The sequence below is a fragment of the Cadophora gregata genome, assembly GCF_030347475.1.
Source record: "Cadophora gregata isolate MNR1 chromosome Unknown scaffold_8, whole genome shotgun sequence".
In the NCBI taxonomy this organism is placed as follows: domain Eukaryota; kingdom Fungi; phylum Ascomycota; class Leotiomycetes; order Helotiales; family Ploettnerulaceae; genus Cadophora; species Cadophora gregata.
Genome location: NW_026695931.1, coordinates 61,762 through 75,481, shown reverse-complemented (window position 1 = coordinate 75,481; position 13,720 = coordinate 61,762). Strand labels below are relative to the sequence as shown.

General features: G+C 47.6%; 5 protein-coding genes across 5 annotated transcripts; 2 read left to right on the top strand and 3 right to left on the bottom strand.

Annotated features, from left to right (window-relative positions):
- Window positions 1–883: 883 nt before the first annotated feature.
- On the bottom strand, window positions 884–2,509 carry ONS95_013597 (uncharacterized protein). Its single transcript, XM_058507233.1, has 4 exons — window positions 2,246–2,509; window positions 1,789–2,109; window positions 1,117–1,702; window positions 884–1,023 (listed from the first exon to the last, which is right to left on the bottom strand). Exons 1-3 carry the CDS (start codon window positions 2,317–2,319, stop codon window positions 1,480–1,482), a joined length of 618 nt encoding a protein of 205 aa, XP_058356402.1. The 5' UTR covers window positions 2,320–2,509; the 3' UTR covers window positions 884–1,023; window positions 1,117–1,479.
- Window positions 2,510–4,373, top strand: ONS95_013596 (uncharacterized protein). Its single transcript, XM_058507232.1, has 3 exons — window positions 2,510–2,703; window positions 2,830–2,970; window positions 3,158–4,373. The coding sequence occupies exons 1-3, from the start codon at window positions 2,566–2,568 to the stop codon at window positions 3,230–3,232; spliced, it is 354 nt and encodes a 117-aa protein (XP_058356401.1). The 5' UTR covers window positions 2,510–2,565; the 3' UTR covers window positions 3,233–4,373.
- A 131-nt stretch (window positions 4,374–4,504) lies between these two features.
- On the bottom strand, window positions 4,505–6,529 carry ILV1 (threonine deaminase). Its single transcript, XM_058507231.1, has one exon. The coding sequence runs from the start codon at window positions 6,056–6,058 to the stop codon at window positions 4,697–4,699; it is 1,362 nt and encodes a 453-aa protein (XP_058356400.1). The 5' UTR covers window positions 6,059–6,529; the 3' UTR covers window positions 4,505–4,696.
- On the bottom strand, window positions 6,530–9,729 carry RTC5 (Restriction of telomere capping protein 5). The gene is made up of 2 exons (XM_058507230.1): window positions 9,121–9,729; window positions 6,530–9,062 (listed from the first exon to the last, which is right to left on the bottom strand). Exon 2 carries the CDS (start codon window positions 8,517–8,519, stop codon window positions 6,954–6,956), a length of 1,566 nt encoding a protein of 521 aa, XP_058356399.1. The 5' UTR covers window positions 8,520–9,062; window positions 9,121–9,729; the 3' UTR covers window positions 6,530–6,953.
- Window positions 9,730–12,740: 3,011 nt separating this feature from the next.
- On the top strand, window positions 12,741–13,360 carry ONS95_013593 (uncharacterized protein; the record flags this gene model as incomplete). The annotated part of the gene is made up of 3 exons (XM_058507229.1): window positions 12,741–12,956; window positions 13,088–13,186; window positions 13,241–13,360. The coding sequence occupies 3 exons, from the start codon at window positions 12,741–12,743 to the stop codon at window positions 13,358–13,360; spliced, it is 435 nt and encodes a 144-aa protein (XP_058356398.1).
- Between the last annotated feature and the right edge of the window lie 360 nt (window positions 13,361–13,720).

Genomic DNA, 13,720 nt, shown 5'->3' with positions numbered 1-13,720 from the left:
TAAACGGTTGGAATATATATGAAGCTGCAGAATCGAAAGAGAAGTGTTTCTCAAGGGAACGACAAAATCTTTAAGGACGAGGAATGCAACAGAACAACACCCAAAAGTGCGAAACCACAACCTTTTAAAAGCAGTCTCACTCACACTCACTCACAGCTGGACCCCATGCTCCTCATGTTCCTCCTCCTCCCAAACTCAAAGCATCCCGATCGACACCAACACACCCAATAAGCAGCCTAGCACCACCATCACTTCATCTCCACCGACCAGAATAGCACCCAGCCAAGCACGGGACCCAAACAAAAAAAAAAAAAACAACTACATCCTCCCAGCTAACCGAATTATACCTAACTCCCTAACATGCCACCACTAGGATTCACAGCCGCACCACAGCACGGGCCCCCGACACATTGCTTAAACTCGTCGGGCTGGGGGAGATGAAGGAAATCCCAATATCATGGGTTTACTGCTATGGGGGAGGAATGCAGCCTTGCCCTTGTCAGGGATGCCCCCAAGCCGAACGAAAAGTGTTGTACGGCTGAGAAAATTGTGGCGTCAGCCTTGCCCCTTTTCAACGTCCGATGAAACTAGCGTTTACATCCCACTTCGTGACTGGTTGGAATGAGAAGTAAGGGGTCACCTTCTTGGCGGTAAATACCGTTTGCGTGAGATTTGGGGGTGGAAGTAAACTTAAGCTAGTATTTTCCGAACTGGTGCATCCTTCAGCCCTTTGTGGAACTTGACCAGTGGGTTTGAAGTTTGGGACGCCAGTGGTTGGGATGATAGGGCTATGCTCTTGGCGCGATGCTTACTGCCTCGTGTTGAATCATTTCACATGATAAAAGCCTACATTTGGCGATTTAGTGTCTGCGTTCTATGGGTAGTGTATCCGATGGAATCCAGTTCGCTACAGTATCCCCAATCAAATTGGCTCGATATTAAGACGTTCACATGGTCGACCAGGACCTCAAACCAGTGGAATCTGGGGAAGGTTCACATGCTCCATGGTTTTTTTCGTTGTACCTTTTCTACAGTTAAACTTAACGTCATCCTCGTCTTACGTACAGTATTGCAACAAGCTTGGGTTTCCCAGCAGAAGTGAGGAGGAAGCCTTACCTAGACCGGTCTCAGGATTTTTCACAATCAACACATCTACTCATTTCTGTTATCGGGAACGTGATCGCAGATAGCTTGGACCAAGAAAGATAAACGTTTCATGTAAAGCTTATTGGCAATAAGACAGTCCTACTATTCCGGTCCTCGAATACGGTACCGAAACGAGTGAAAAGGAGCAACTCGCTTACCAGACACGCCTTGGCAAACATTCCCAAGAGCTGGCTGCCATGTGATGTTGCTGCCATGTGTTTATTTGCTTCATTGTTGTCTCCAGGAGTGAAGACGCGAGTCTCATACTGTAAAACATGGTGAAGCTTATTCTTGAAGTCCCTACAACCAACGCCAAACGCCTCTATCAAATGCTCAAATAGCCTTACTCAAAATGACATACTCCGCCTCCACCACCGTCCCATTCCTCAGGATTCGTGGCGGAGGGGAATACTCATCTTTGGTATACCCCAGCTTTGCATAGAAAGCAACAGCTCGCTCGTTTCGCGTGAACACCGTTAACATGACTTTCTCCGTTGATGGGATTGCTTTCGCAATAGCAACGAGATGCTGGATGAGCGTTTTGCCCAGCCCAGTTCTACCTGAAGTCAGCATCCTTCCCTCGGCGCGAATGAAGATCAAAAGAAGACTCAAACACAGGACTTTTAAGCGATCGACACTCACCCCCTCAGCTCTTCTCCAAGATGTATCTCATAGCAATAAACCACCGCGTACCCATCCTCGTAGGTCGGCATGAACGACACGAACCCCTCCACCTTCTCATCCCTCTTCACAAGCAAATACTTCAAATCCAGCAGCTTCATCTCCTGTTTCTTCGCTTTGGGTTTCCATCCATCTTTGGATTTGCGGTAGTCTTCTGAGCTGGTGGTGTCAATTAAGTTGAAACATGCTGTGAAGTCGGATGGTGAGAGTGCGGAGGCGGTTTGTAGGGATAGTGTGTAGGTTGTTGAAGTTTTAGGATGGGTCCATTTTTTCCAGGCGGTTCTGTGAAGTTTATTAGAGATATATGTTGAAGATGAACTAATGCAAGGCCGAGAGAGAACCAAGTTCTGTTTTCTTCTTCATCGCCATGTTCTCAAAAAACAGGCGTGATGATGGCGGGGTCAATAAAAAAACATACCCAGGAAAATAGCTTTCCACAAACCCCTCCAAACTCTTCTTATTCGCAACCTCAATATAATCAATCTCAGCCATCTCCAGTCATCAATCCCCAATCTCAATATCAATCACCTCCCAATCTGTCAAAATCCTCTCGTGATGTCGTGAAAACTCCTCCAAACTCCGACGCGCTGGGCGACGCGATTAACCCTGCCCGATCAGCGCCAAGCCTCATGCACCAGTTCCGTCACTGCTGCACCTGCACCTCGGCCGGCTGTGATTTTTGGGTTCTGGAAGTAAAACCACAACGCCAGAACACAGCGGAGCAGCATATCAAAGCAGATGCGATGCCCAATGCAATTACAACTACAATTGCAACGGCACTTGCAGCTGCAATTCCTGCGTCCAATATGTCGGACTTATGCATCACAAGCTAGGAAACGACCCAGTAGACTCGAGAGCACGATTTCGTTGGACCATGTATGTTCTCCCCGCCTGCGAACTCTCTCCAATATCCCCCAGAAATACAACGCTTCTGTACAAACATACCCTGGGTATTTGCCTAATGAGTATGGCTTCATGGCTGATAGTATGAGGTGTTTTTAGTTCCTCCAACGCAGTAAAGCCCTCTCCCTCTGGCGCGACATCGTCCGCGGCTGCAAGAAGATCTCCGATCCTAGCACGAAAGCGGAGACGTTGAGGTTTGCGAAGGAGGAGTTTGTGAGGAATAGGCGGGTTAAGGATATTGTACGTTGTGTTTTCTCTTTAATGCTCGTTCCTGGTGTAAAGAAGGGGGTGGAGATGGGATGGCACAGGATTGAGGGGTGAATGGAAATGAGAGAGGGAGGGGAGTTGCAGGAAGAGAGGACGAGCAAGAAACGAGAGGAAGTGGGGACTGTGAACGAGAGATTATATGCTGACGAGGTGAATGCAGACACAGATCAGATACCTTATATCGACGGGGAAGACACAATGGGAGACTATGGAGAGGTATATTGATGGGTTATGAGGATATCTAGTCTGGTCAGACGGACGTCCATATTCTGCGACATTGCCACACACAGGATTGGCCAAAGACTTCTTGGGGGGCTTCACTAGACGAAAACTGCTCCAAGCGGGATATAGAGGGGTATAATGGTCTCTAGTGCAAATGCAATACACGACCTCGACAGTAAAGTCGGGCCCATAAATCCTTCCCAAGACCGCCTGTCTATCTTCGTACACTTATCCATCTTGTAATCTCAACACTTAGAATCCCAAACGCCAGCCCATGCATACAATGCTGTATTGTACATTATCCTCTCTTCCCCTTGCCCTTCAATTCTCCGACCTCACTCCTCACTCATGCTGTAGCGTTGGTCCCTTCCTAGCCATAGCACCTTCAAGCAGTCGCGCGCATCACCCCAATTCCATTCCAACCCAATCCCTACTTCCCCTGCCGTTGCTTATGCTTCGGGTTCAACGAGCAGATGATATACACATGGCCCTTTCCCGTCTTGCCTCCTTTCCTGCGTACACTCTGTAAATGTAATTAGCATCTGTACACTACTTTTCTCTTATCCGCAAATGTCAACGAAACACAATAGAAGCTGCAAAGCATGCCTGCTCCCAACGACCAAATCCCAGCATCTAAGCCGAAACATCCTCTCCTCCATCTCGCCCTCTACCTCCTCTTTTCCTTCTTCACCTTCCCCCTCCCATTCCCCCTCTCCCATTTCTCAATCTCTCAATCTCCCAATCTCCGTTCCAAGTCTCTCACACCACCAAAAAGATAGCCAAATCAACATACCTTACACCCCTCACAAAGCTTCTTCACCGAACTCCTAACCTTCATCCCTCTCACTTGTCCTTGCCCTTGCTTCAATGCCCCCAAACCCATCGCAGATATCATCGGCCTACTCGAGCCCAAACTCATCGCAGAAAACGCTCTCGTCGCACTCAATGTGCGGGCCGCGATCGAGGTGGATGTGGATCTGAGGGCGGAGGAAGAGGCTGTGCATTGTCGAATTGAGAATGAAGGGAAGACCACGCGCGCGGTGCGAAGGAGGGAGGTGAGTGGTATCATTTTCGAACCTGGCGTGGGTTTTCAGTGCAACGGTATTGGGAGAGGTGTGTTGCAGCAGATGGTGGTTTGGAGAGAGAGCTTGAGGTGGAGTGGATCTCGAATTTTGGGTCTTGGCGGAGGTCGAGGTGAGTTTAGTTTAGGCCTGGATTGCCAGGCAAAAATAGGTTCGGTAAAAGCACTCTTGGAAGACAACAACCAATGGAGAGGTAGGATACAGTAAATGCATTAAATCTTCGATTCTTGAATTGAACATCTCTATTTTAAGTGACAAAAGTTCCCCTACCATTGTATTTCAAAAACACCACGCGCCTCTATACCAATCCTACCTAAACGCCAAGCTAACCTCAGATTCCCTCCCTTCAACTCTACCTTATCCAAATACACATTCCTCCCCCCACCCACCCAGACTCACGACCTCAAGAAAGTCTTGAAAACAGCACTCTCCGTACAATCCTCCCACGGATACCCAATCCTCCTCAAGAAGCTCTCCAGCTCCCTCAACTCACCATCCGGACACACAATCCCCGCCAAAATCTTGCCCACATCGCTCCCCGCATTGCGGTACTGGAACAAACTGATGTTATACCGCGGTCTCAGTGTGGTGAGGAACTTCTCTAGCGCACCCGGCCGCTCGGGGAAATTGAACATGTAGAGTCGTTCGTGAGGCACGCCTGAGCGGCCACCGACTAGGTATCTGATGTGGGATTTTGCGAGCTCGTCGCCGGAGAGGTCGACGGGTGTCATGCCGCTGGATGAGATTCGTGATAAGAGGGAGGCGAGTTCGGCGTCTCGTTGCGAGGCCGGAGATGTGAGAGAGAGACCGATCAGGACGTTGGCTACGGCGTCGGTGGCGTACCGGTATGAGAACTCTGTGACCATGTGTGGCATGATGGCTTTGATGAGTTCGGAGAAGGCGCCTGGTTTCTCGGGGATGCTGACGCTGATGAGTGCTTCTTTTTTCTCTCCTAGAGCGGCTCGTTCGGCGACGAAGCGTAGTCGGTCGAAGTTCATGTTGGCTCCTGAGGCGATGGCCACCAGGTTGCGGGATGTGTCTTGTGAGGGGTTGGCGGCGACGTATTTCTTGAGACCGGCAAGGGCAAGCGCTCCGGCTGGCTCGACAATAGAGCGTGTGTCTTCGAAGACGTCCTTGATAGCTGCGCAGGTTTCGTCGGTTGTGACTTGAATGACCTCGTCTACGACATCCATACAAACTCGGAATGTCTCTTCGCCTACAGTCTTGACAGCAGCTCCATCTGCAAAAAGCCCAACTTCCTTCAACACAACCCTCTCCTTCTTAGCCAATGACTGCACCATCGCATTGGCATCATAAGTCTCCACCCCAATAATCTTAACATGCGGCGCAATCCGCTTGACATAAACCCCAATTCCGGCAATCAACCCTCCACCTCCGACGCAGCAAAAGATAGCCTCCAGTTTCTGTATATTCGTCTGCCTCAACAACTCCATGCCAATAGTCCCCTGCCCCGCAATAACATACGGGTCATCAAACGGCGGAATATTCGTCAACCCATGGAGCTTCTCCAACCTCCCACACTCCTCCTTCGCAGAGTCAAAATCCGCACCATGCAGCACCACAGAACCCCCCAGCCGTGACACATTCAAATGCTTGATACTGGGTGTCCCCTCTGGCATCACAATTGTAGCCGGAATCTTCAATTTCCTAGCAGAGTACGCTACGCCCTGGGCGTGGTTGCCAGCCGAACAAGCTACCACTCCTTTCCAGCTGACTTTGGGGTCTAGATGCGCCATCTTGTTGTAGGCTCCGCGGAGCTTGAAGCTGAATACTGGTTGTAGATCTTCGCGCTTGAGGAGGACCTTGCATTCGAGTCTGTTGCTCAGGTTTGTGGCGGGCGTGAGGGGCGTTTCTTCGACGACTTCGTAGACGCGGGAGGTGAGGATAAGACGGAGGTACTGTTGGTTGATTTAGTTAGCAATTGACCAGCACAAATAAATCCCAAGAGACTAAAACCCATACATCTGGATATCCATTAGGCAGGATAAACTCCTCTGGCACCACGCCCTTGATCTTCGAGACTGGACTCTCGCTCGGCGGTGAAGGCATAGTGGTGTATTCAGTTAGTGAAAAGGAGTTCAAGCTTGGTGTTCGCGGTCTGCTGCTATTCGGCGTCTCGCCGTTGACTTTGACGCCGTTCTCCATCGTGTATGTGGTGCAATTGAGTCAATTGCTCTGGGTGAGATGTGGTTGTGTTGGAATGGTGGCCAGGGAGAGTGACTCGACTAAGTTGTGATGGAGCTCGAAATTGTGTCAGTGGACCCCGCGATTTCGGCCTTGGCGGAAGAGCTCTGTGCAGGGGTGATCCTCCGGGCGGATTAACTTGCACGTTCGCTGGATGCTTCTCTTCCTCAAATCATAACAAGGCTGAGGTGAAAGTGACAGACTTATGTACCGTATTTGATATTTGGTGAAACTCTTGAACTGTCCAATGAATACGGAGCAGTTCCTTTTGCTCAGCTCTAGCAGAACGTTCTAGCTCCTACGGCCAATATCAACACACTTTCAGTCCGAAACACCTTTCATGAATCAAGCTATTCGACGACTCGTATTGGTCATTACTATATTTCGATCATCTATATCACTCGTCCATGGTTCTATCCAATGTAACGCCAAAATCATTCATATCCATCATCCATTCATACTGCCACCACTCCTGTTCCCTCCGATCAACCCCGCCATCTCCAACAACGCCCTATCAGCCTCAATATCCCCCGTCCCCAGATTAACCCTCCTCCTCGCCTCCGCTTCCCTCTCCTCCCAAGCCCACCTCTGCCTCTGCTGCTCCGCCTCCGCATCCCCTCCACAACCCCAAACCTCCAAACTCTCCACCTCGAACCGATCCTGGAAATCGTACTTCCTCGTCTCGCTGTTGTGGAAGGCACCCCCTCCAGAGGTATAATTGTGAGTGAAGACCCCGAACTCGAACGAGGAGTCGAGAAGGAGTGAGACGGCGCCCAGATTTACGTGGGTACTGAGTCCGGCGGTTTGTTTGGCTTTGGGGTGCGGACATCCGAATGCAATTCCCGAGTGGGCGCTGGGTGGTTTGCTGAAGGAGATGTAGTCTTTATTTAGTGACGAGGCGTGGAAGACTTCGTGAACAGGCTCAAGCTGGAAGAGAAGAGTGTCGGTATCTCCAAAACACTCTTTATGCGTTTGCCGCCAATGCTGGGCTGTGTAGACTCCGAATACTACACGAGTCGATTTGCTGCTATCTGGGAATCGTTTCGGTGGTAATGTATCTGCAAAAACTCGCTCTTGACCTTCTGGTGGATCAGATATCCTATTCCCCGAGACTATGAGGATGGTTGGAGCTCTCCAGTTGAACACCTTGGTCTCAAAGCTGCCCATGGAGAAGCCTGCATCTCCACCAGAATACAACAATCGTAACTGTCTGAACAGCGAAGCACCAGGCAGAAAGAAAGATAGCTGTGACAACACATTCAAATCCAAGATCTCTCCTGTCTGTGGCAAAAGCGGTTGATCCATCACCAGATCCGGTGGAGGTAACGGCGCAGCAGACGAATCTTTCCGTTTTGTAAAATCGACATTCTTAGAGAAGAGGAAATGCTCAAAGAACGGGTTAAATCCATTGAACAGAAATGGCAATGAAATGGGTATCACAGTATTGAATTGGTGGATCTTCACACCAGGGAACTTCTCCACGTTCACAAACGCCGCCAGGATGTTGTCTGCTGTCTTGCGAAGTCCTTCCAGTTGGTCGCCTGATAGTCTTTCTGCGTGTCGTGCTAGACTTTCTTGTGTCGAGAGAGGTGCTATCAGGAGGAGTAGCATTATGAGTTTCTTGAGGTTATCGGAAGGTATAGAAGCTTGGTTTATCGGTGCATCTCCATGTCTGAAGACGTCGATTGCGTCCAGTGATTCCAGTGCCGCCAAAGCCAGATCATCGTCATCTTCTTCCTCCTCATCATTCGCAGCTTCATCCACGGCAAATCTTTGGACATGATTCTTCCTGGGCTCTATAGCCGGTGTATCCTCCTGTTTGTCCTCACTCTGTGACCCTCGATCGTAGACTGCCAGACTCCGAAACAGCAGTTTCGTTCGATCCCTATTCCCCTTCTTCAGCACCCGCTGGTATCTCTCCGTCATGATCACAACCACCATTATCATCTGCTCAAACCCCAAAACTACCGGCGCATCTTGTCCGAATGGGAATGCGCCTAGATATGACACCATCTGGAAGATTATAGAGGATGCGCCTAGAATATCCGGGATCTCGAGAAAGCGCGCAATGGTGTCTTCTTTGAGGTAGGAGATGTGGTCTTGGTGGTCTGCGAGGCTTTTGAAGACATCTTGGAACGAGTAGAGTTCGAGAGGGGTAAAGCAGCGTTTTGCAAACTTTATAGCCTGGGAGATGTTAGCTGTGGTGGGATGATGGAGGGGTAGTTTGTCCGTACGAGTTCATGGCTTAGCTGCTCGGTGGAGGCGTGTTGTGCGCCGCCGTTGGACTGTCCTTGTCCCATTGTTTCTACTAGTATATAGTATCATGGAGTAGGTGTCATGGGGAAAGAAGGCTCAAGTCCAGCTCGAGTGGTGCGTTCCGTCACTGTTGCACCTGCACCTCGGCCGGCTGTAATTTTTGGGTTCTGGAAGGAAAACCACAACGCCAGAACACGCGGCTGGAGTGAGGTTGACGATGCCCCACCAACGGAAGGACGGGACATTCCGATTCGACGTTCCTTGAAAGGCCCCAACTTGGACATGCGACGACGAGGGCATCTCCATATAAGCCATTCTTCAGTTTGGCGTGATTCTTCGGTAAATAACGCCGACTCACCGACTTTTACTGTAGACCCCACTAAAATATAATAACCTAGAATTGTAACCTCCACAACTCTATTAAATCTCTATCGATTTTCTTCGGAATTAGGTCATTTTAAAGCTCTTGCCTTGAATATTCGAACCTGAGCCTGCGAGCTATCTGACGTCATAGCTCTGAACTTGCTAGCTTGGAAAGTATCGAATATCGACCGAATATTATCCTATGGAGTTAATATTAACTTACGAGCTCTTGCTAGAGAGTTTAGAACGACATATAAGACGATATGTAAGCGGAAATAGACTCTGGATCGTCAGATATCACCTTCGGAACGTTGTCGCCGTGGCCTTCTACCTGTTATTACTAATGATATAGGCGAATATATTAAGGCGTTACTTAAGAGGAAGCTAGATTTATATTAGGACGAAATCGCAGCGTATCTATAGGAGGCCTATGAAGTTGATGTGTTAGTTAATTAGGTCTCTAAGGCTCTCTAAAGGCTTAATTATACTAAGAAAGTACTTAAGGTCTCTACGAGTCAAAGGAATAACGAATTAATCGCGGCTTAGAGGCGAAAGATAGTGTTTTAGGAGGCCCGGGACTTATGCTTTATCGACGAATTAGCCTGTAATAAGTATATAATAGATAGGCGTAGAAGATAGGCTCCTAGGGGAGCTTCTACAGAGGTTTAGAGAGTACTTAAATAGTTGACAAGGTAGTCGATTCTCCCTACGTACTCACTTTATAGTTATTATCAGCTGTTAATATACCAAGGCTCGATTACAGCTGAAATCTTCACCGAATAGCTAGAAAAGAGTATCTTACCTAAATACGTAGAGCTTAGAATTAAGGTAGTAATAATAGATAACACGTCAATCCATAGTAACCCTTAAGTATCAGCTCTCTGTGTAGCCTTTAGTCTTTAACTCGAATATCTCCCTCTATATTGCCCCTTTTTCAACTCTATCGAAGAGAGCTTCGCAGACCTAAAATCGTGAATTAGGAGATACTAGCGCTAGAGTGAGTATACCTGGGAGGAATTTAAAGGCTTTTTAATAACAGCTGTAAGGTCAGTTGGAGTGGGAGCTAACGCTGAACGTAGAGCTAGAGGCTACTTTCGCTATTCAGGCTATCAAGGCGTACCGATTAAAGAAGGTGACGAAGTTAATATAGAATAAGGGTTAATTAAACAGAAACTACGCAGAAACTATAGCTGTAAATACTACTGAAACTTACTCCTTGTGTTCTCTATCGTTACCCTTATCTTCGCCTTCGTCGAGTTCGTCATTTTCCTAAATAAGAGCTTGTTAATTATACTACTTCTTAAATGGCTTTAATTGCTTCTGAATCGTCTTTAAAACACTACCTTTTATTCTAAGCTCTATTGCCTCCGAAATCGATATATCTTTGACTATATTAATATTATATTCTTATTCCACGAAGGTTCTAATAATAAAATCGAAGTAAGAGGCTACTGAAGCTACAATTGGAGGTATAACTTAACGAAGGAACGATTTTAAAGCAAATAACACCTCCTCCACCTCTGAACCACTATTACGGAATAGACTCGACTCCCGCAGATCTACTATTGATATAAAGTCACTTTCAACTCGTTCCTACGGTCGAATACGTGGTAATTAAGGCTCTAGAGCTGTATATTCGTATGCCGGAGGAGCTATATTCAGCTGAGGGTGAGGGGCTAGCGAATAGCCACTTAGAGGGTTACCAGTGTATAGAGACCACATCGGAGAGGGCAGCATTAGCGGATATTGATATAAGAAGGCATTTAGAGGCTAATATAGTATCTACGAGGGGTGTTAAGCTGATTGATATTGTTCCAGAGATAACGATTCGTTATGGTACGTCTTCCGGTGCTTCTTTTTCTCCTGCGCTTTCAACGACTGAGGCTCTGAACGAGCTGTAAGCTCTTTTGAAAGGTTAACTCGATAGAGAATAAAAGGTTTGTCGATTGTAGTTAATTTGTCTTTAATATCACGTCTCTAACGCCTTAAATTGTCTAGGGAAAGGTAGTAGTGTTTACTATCGTTAACAAAGCAAAACTTCGTAGTACAACGACAGGAACTGACTTTATAGGCCTATCGTACCTGAATAGCAGTTATAATCTTATGTATAGTTCCCTTTTCAGCCTCCTGATTCTTTTCAACTTCCTCTAAAAGACAAGTCGTTGCGGTACGTGGCTTCTTTATTATCGAGCTTTCCTCCTCTTAATACACACGCTTCGGAATAGTAATAACTAGAGCCTTTGGAGTAGGAGGGTCTTTCCAAGGTAGTCGAACTATATTCTGAGGTGTCTGTGTGATACTAAAGTATATTTGAAGCTTTCCTTGCTTCAATTTCCCTGTAATTCGAGCTCGTTCGATAAAGTAGTTAAAATCGGCCTTATTAACGATATCATATTCCGTGGGGTTTTAAACGTTTCCACAGGTGCTATACTAGTAAGTATGATCTCTCCGTAGTAGAGAAATACCCCTTAACTTGATCGTAGTATCTACTGACGTCTCTGCGGCTTCCTTGATAGATTTATAAGTAACTCTAACGCCTAGCTCGTTCGTCACTTTCTTTATCACACTGCCTATTCGCTCACTATCAAGGTACTACTAAATCTCAAAGTTTACAGCTTATATTTCAATCTGCGGAGGTGTAAGAGACCGTATAATAAGAGGTTCTAGCGGGGGGAGAGCTTGCGGAATCGATAAAGGCTCAGAAGGTGGAGGGGGGGGTAGTGAAAGAGGCTCTGCTAATCCTACGGCTAGCACAACTACTCCTACACTCAAATTAGGTGTAGAAGCCGAAGTACTAACAGTAGAACCGACAGAAGAACTACTAGCTTGACTCGTACTAAGTTTAAGGGTTATTTTAGGTGCTACCGGCGGTGGGGGAAGTGGAGTGCGTGGAGCCTTCTTTTTAGAAGGTTTCCCTTGACTATTTCGAGCTTTCTTTGGAGGCATATTCGAGAATATCAAGTGGAAACAGAGAGGGGAGTTTAAGAGCTTCAAAATAACCTAATTTGGAGGCAAATCGATAGAGATTTGATGGAGTTATAGAGGTTACAATTCTAGGTCATCATCTTTTAGTGGGGTCTACAGCAAAAGTCGGTGAGTCGGCGTTATTTACCGAAGAATCACGCCAAACTGAAGAATAGCTGTACAGTGTTGAGCTTAAATTTATCACGAACTCTTTGAGAGCTTCTTTCATCCTGCAACAAACAAACACCGAAGAGGCCAGCCATACTTGCTTCTTCATCTCTACAGTGCAGAGGCTCCAGAGCCGACTCAGACCTTAAGCTTCTCTTCAAGCCTACAAGTATTCAGCCCAGCTTGATCCTGTCTTCTCAGCAATCGGAGGCTCACCTCGGTACGGTGCTACGGCTCACCGCTTCAGAGACCTCCTTCACCTCAGCTCATATCTTATCTCATCTCCTGCGCTTTGCTGCAGGAGCCGACACCCTATCAGCTTCCACACAGTGCTGTGCCACCAATAGGCAAGGTGGTGTCCAGGCTGAGATCCGTCGTGTCCTGTGACTGACGAGCTTTCTCGCAAGCTCTGTCATCGTCACCTCAGCAAGTCCACGGGCATACAACAATGATATCGTTCACGAAGATAGCCCCTTGGCAGCCATGGGCCTTATAAGATTCACACAGCGGTTGTTCTCCTCCCAATCACAAGAAGGTCCCGACAAGCAGGATCCTGATCCGGCTTCTGAGCGAACATCATTCGAGCCAGTACCTGAGCCACCAGTGCCTGAGCCAGTACCTGAAGAAGAACTTGATTCATCGGCCCGACGAAGAGAGGAGACAGCCCAAGCTAATACTTCTCGTACTTCGCCCTCTGCCGTGAGACTTTTCTGATTTCTTGCCTCCCCAGTTTCCAGTTTCCAGTTTCCAGTTTCCACCGTTAGCTAAAATGTTTTCCGTGGCAAACGGATCGAACATGGTTTGAAATGCTTGGTACTGACACATGATAGACCCGTCCTCGCGGTGCTGCAGCCAGGAACAGCGGTCCTCTTGAGAGTAGGTCCAAACCTGCAAAAGTGAAATACGTTATTGAATGGCATTGGGCTTGTGTGCGTCAACCCACTGATATATAACCCCGGAGAACTCTACTTATACGATTGCAGTGCAACTGTGGGCGAGCATCTGCTATGAGCGTCGATAGGACACTTGCTTGTACTGAATGTGGGGTGTTTCGATGCGCCTACTGCACACTAGAGCAAGTCAAAACAAAGGTAGGCCCTTAGTGAGAGTCGATTTCGGTATTACTTGGCAAGGATTTCTCTATATTCAGAGAGCTTCTGCCAAGATCCCTACAAACAAAGCTAGACGGGGCGGCTCAAGTCATGGATACTTCTCGCTCTGCACTTGGACAATTTAAACAGCAGGCGTTTGTTTGGAGCTCCATTTTCAGCCAAAGACGACAAAACGTTTACGGCTCCGAAGATTTGAGATATGTAGAGAGTTTGCGAGTGGACAACCTGCCCAACCAGAGAAATCTCACTACAGAGGAAGTAATTGGATGGTTTGTCCACAATCAGTGCAATCACGACGTTGATAGATATATGTATAGAGAGGGGCACCTGTCGGAATTTCTTGCGCTTGCA